At 36.1% G+C, this 3,705-nt stretch overlaps 1 protein-coding gene across 1 annotated transcript; it reads left to right on the top strand.

Moving 5' to 3' along the window:
* Nucleotides 1-556: 556 nt before the first annotated feature.
* On the top strand, nt 557-3,500 carry LOC139120791 (uncharacterized). The gene is made up of 4 exons (XM_070685340.1): nt 557-886; nt 1,112-1,229; nt 1,671-1,882; nt 2,060-3,500. Exons 1-4 carry the CDS (start codon nt 597-599, stop codon nt 2,331-2,333), a joined length of 894 nt encoding a protein of 297 aa, XP_070541441.1. The 5' UTR covers nt 557-596; the 3' UTR covers nt 2,334-3,500.
* Nucleotides 3,501-3,705: the final 205 nt, after the last annotated feature.

Here is a 3,705-nt window from a genome sequence, read left to right on the forward strand (position 1 = left end):
CAGGATAACTTCTAGCCAATGAGGTTCAAGGGATCAATGACGTCACTTGGCAACGCTGATAACAAACTGGTAAGTTTGAGACATATCGACAGCATGCAGGTAGTACACGAGGCAGTGCATTTCATGAACGCCGACAATTTCATTCGAAATATGTCATCGAGTAGACCATCTCCCAGTTTTCTTACACCTGGGTCACGAGGATGTCATTCAGGAAGCTCTAAGAAAAATCTTGACTCGCTAGACTTCAGTATGAACGCAGTAACATCGTTGACAAAGTCCTCATCACCAGTCAGTGACAAAAGCATGAAAAGGAAACGTCTGCATGATAGTGACACGGCTGCGGTTGGCGGCAATGACCGAGATCGTCCTTCAAAACACCGGAAAACATCAATATCCTTCAGGCGCCATCCTAAGGTGGTTGATTTTCAAGCTTACCCGGCTGAGGTGAGTAAACTGCAACGTTTAATAGCATGTTTTTAAACCACAAACAATCTTGAACGAGTGAATTGTTACACTGATAGAGAAATAAAACAACAATCAATGAATCATGGCAGATGGCAAGCAACTTTTCTCAGATATTAAGACATTATTAAAGTATGAAAGAATACCGATGTCCTAGCCCTGGTATTTGTTATTACATATGCCAATTGAACTCACACCGTATCTTTCAGAGTGAATACTGCGTACAACATAAAACGACAGAACCCCTGGGGTTGGATGTCTTCGCCAGACTGAATAACAGTGAATGTGAAATCAAAACGTCCAATGCTGCCGATAATTTTTTCAGCTGGCACGATGGGGTTAGAAAACCAAATCACAGGGGTGGTGTGAGCACTCAGTGTTTGCCAGAACTCAGGAAGATGCGTCCACTGAATGCCGAAAATCGGTGAGAGTTCGTCTTGCCTTGAATCATTGGCATGAAAGCTCTTGGTTTTCTTAGTCATACATTCCATAGTCATCGATGATTCTCTGTTAATATTCCCGTCAAAAGGTCTTTTGAATTAAACCAGGAAAAAATTCTAACAGTATTTCTGTCTCAGACTGTCTGTCTTTTTAATCTGATAATTAATATCAGTAACTTGGCTCAATCTTTGCTATATCTCTTAAACAGCTCAAGGGTTTCAACACCATATAACAGCCCATGCCCACCTTTGAACCGAGAAAAACTGGCAGACAATTCCGCTGAAGATGAATACGATCTCCTGGATTATTTTGGTTCATATGATGCTGTAAGTGTATAATTGTTTAACAAAAACTTTCTCAAATTGTTTTTCCATTTTAATGCCATCAACCCACTCTATCATTAGTTTACTGTACATGCCAACATTGAAAACCAAGAAATATTCAAATTATGGTATCCACTCTATTCAGTTGATATATGGTTGAACACCCATGCTGTATTTCCAAAACAGTTTTAAGGTTGCTCACATTTTACTGTGGTTTTCCCAAGCTTGTGTGTATAACTTTGGAGCTATACCAACATTTCAACAATATTACCATATTACAACAGGTTTAAATTATTTGTACAAAAGTTTGCAAACTTTTTGAAGGTTAGCTTCTGCAGGTACCACAGTCATAGACAACAGGTTTGTTTCAAAACAGAGCACATAGTCATGAATATTTCATTGAATTTTGTCTACTTTATTCTAACATGGTGAAATTTATTTCAGAATTTTTCAAGAGCAAGACAGCAGCTGCCAGTCCCAGAGGGGTTGGCTGTCATTGAACGACTGAGCAATAAGGAGTTAGAAACTTTCCAATATGCTGATCTTGTACTCACCTGGCAGAATGGGGAAAGGAAATTAGAATATATGAGTGGGCTGATGAGTCAATGTTTACCAGAACTCGAGGAAAAACGGGGTCCAAAACAGTTCTACATTGGGTGAGTTTAACATTTTTGAACCATAGGCATGTTAATTGTCAGTGCTTGCGTGTTACTTTGTAGCCAATGATATGTTCTTCCATTTTGCAAAGAAACTTTACAATAGATTTAGACAAGGTGACAGGTACAGATAATTTTCAAAATATTGCTAAGTTCATAAAATATGTTCCTATTCAGTTCCAGGGTTACATCAGCAGCACTAGCAATTGCACCAGTCCTACAGATGTGGCAGACATTCCTCTGGAAGACAACATTGAATAATGGGATGGGTCCTTGCAACAAAAAAGAGGTTAAAGCAGTGAACAAGTTATTGAGGTATAAGGAGGGCAAACCACACAACAGGTTGTATAAATTGTTTTTTAGTTTCTTTTTATTGTTTGCATCCTTCATGACTATCATAGGTAGGACAAAGGGTTTATCAAAGATATTTATAACCATGTCTGTACAATAACATTATGAATTTCCCTCACTGGTAATTAGGAAGTACTTCAGAGGAAAATTCCTCAGATTTGCATTTTGATGAAAGGGTGACTGAAAAAACAAAACAATTTATTTTCAGTGGATGTTTTCAAATTGCATCTATAAATTTACACTTTTGCTGTAAGATAAATGGTAAGTGTGATATTTCAGTTTCTTCTTTTGGTTCAGAGAATAAACTCAAAAAGGGAAAGAGTGAAAAAATACTATACTTCTTACTACAAATGTAAATGTCACCCCATGAATTACAAGGAAAGACATCTGTTTTAAGCAAAACATGGCAAAAAGTAGTCTGAAAGTGCCATGGAAAATAAAGGTAAGAAAATACTATTAAAAGTAGTAAATATTGAAAGTAAGGGAGGAAATTTAAATTTCAGTGAATATGACACAATGTGAAAAGTTGCTACCTGCCTATTGATTTGTTTATATAATCTTTGTGATATTTTGACACCAAGAATGAGAAAGTAGGGCAACAAGTCAGTTTTCACAGGACATGTAATGAGGTAAGTGATATTTTTATTTCCTACAAAGAAATTTGTCATATGATATTGATACATCAAGGAATTTCTATGTAAAATGAATGTTTCGAAAAGAGTTCTGAACAATTATCATCAAGAAATATATGCCGCATACCATGGACAAATTTTGTCACCAAAAGCATATAGAAAATTAAGACTAGAAAAAGACAAATGTAAGAGAGACATTGAGGTAATCTGCAGAACCACAGGTAAGAGTAAAATATCACAGAAACTAATGTACATGGTAGGGAAACATTTTACTGTAAAGTGTATCAGTGATTTCAAATAGTAGAGTTTTGCTGACCTACAAAGCAACAAATTAGCATCAGGAATAAGATAAGAGAACAGTAGCACATTTGTGTTTAGAATCACACATAGTTTGGCCAGATACTTGTGGACTATCTGCTAGGTAGGTGAAAATTTTAAACATTTCTATAACAAATATGTCATTGTATCCAGGCAGCTGATAAAGGTAAGTAACATGGATTGCAACATATAGCTTCAAAAATGTGCTAAACAAGTGGATACTGAAAAATTAGAAACAAGAATTATTATACAAAGTGATACCCATATAAATATTGCTACCAGAAAACCGGACAAACTAAAGAACCAGATGTGGACTGCCTGTGCGCTTGGGTTTCTAGGGTATAGTTTGAATAAATGAATCTTTTTGCACAGAAGGTACCGTAACGGTATCCTACTAAGGAAACTGTTTTCATCAATGCTGTTAGATGAATTAAAAATGTTGGTCCAGTATCACATAAAAATTGTGCAATCCTTTTGAAAAAAAGGTTATATTATCTTGAAGTGGTGTATATCAACTTGATG

Source organism: Ptychodera flava, chromosome 20 (genome assembly GCF_041260155.1).
Source record: "Ptychodera flava strain L36383 chromosome 20, AS_Pfla_20210202, whole genome shotgun sequence".
Lineage (NCBI taxonomy): Eukaryota > Metazoa > Hemichordata > Enteropneusta > Ptychoderidae > Ptychodera > Ptychodera flava.

What these genes read in the sequence shown, in the direction of transcription:
- LOC139120791 (XM_070685340.1), top strand. Translation starts at nt 597, where the DNA reads ATGAAAGAATACCGATGTCCTAGCCCTGGTATTTGTTATTACATATGC. An exon ending in CCACTGAATGCCGAAAATCG is followed by an intron (nt 887 to 1,111) that starts GTGAGAGTTCGT and finishes TCTCTTAAACAG; the next exon opens with CTCAAGGGTTTCAACACCAT. An exon ending in ATTTTGGTTCATATGATGCT is followed by an intron (nt 1,230 to 1,670) that starts GTAAGTGTATAA and finishes AATTTATTTCAG; the next exon opens with AATTTTTCAAGAGCAAGACA.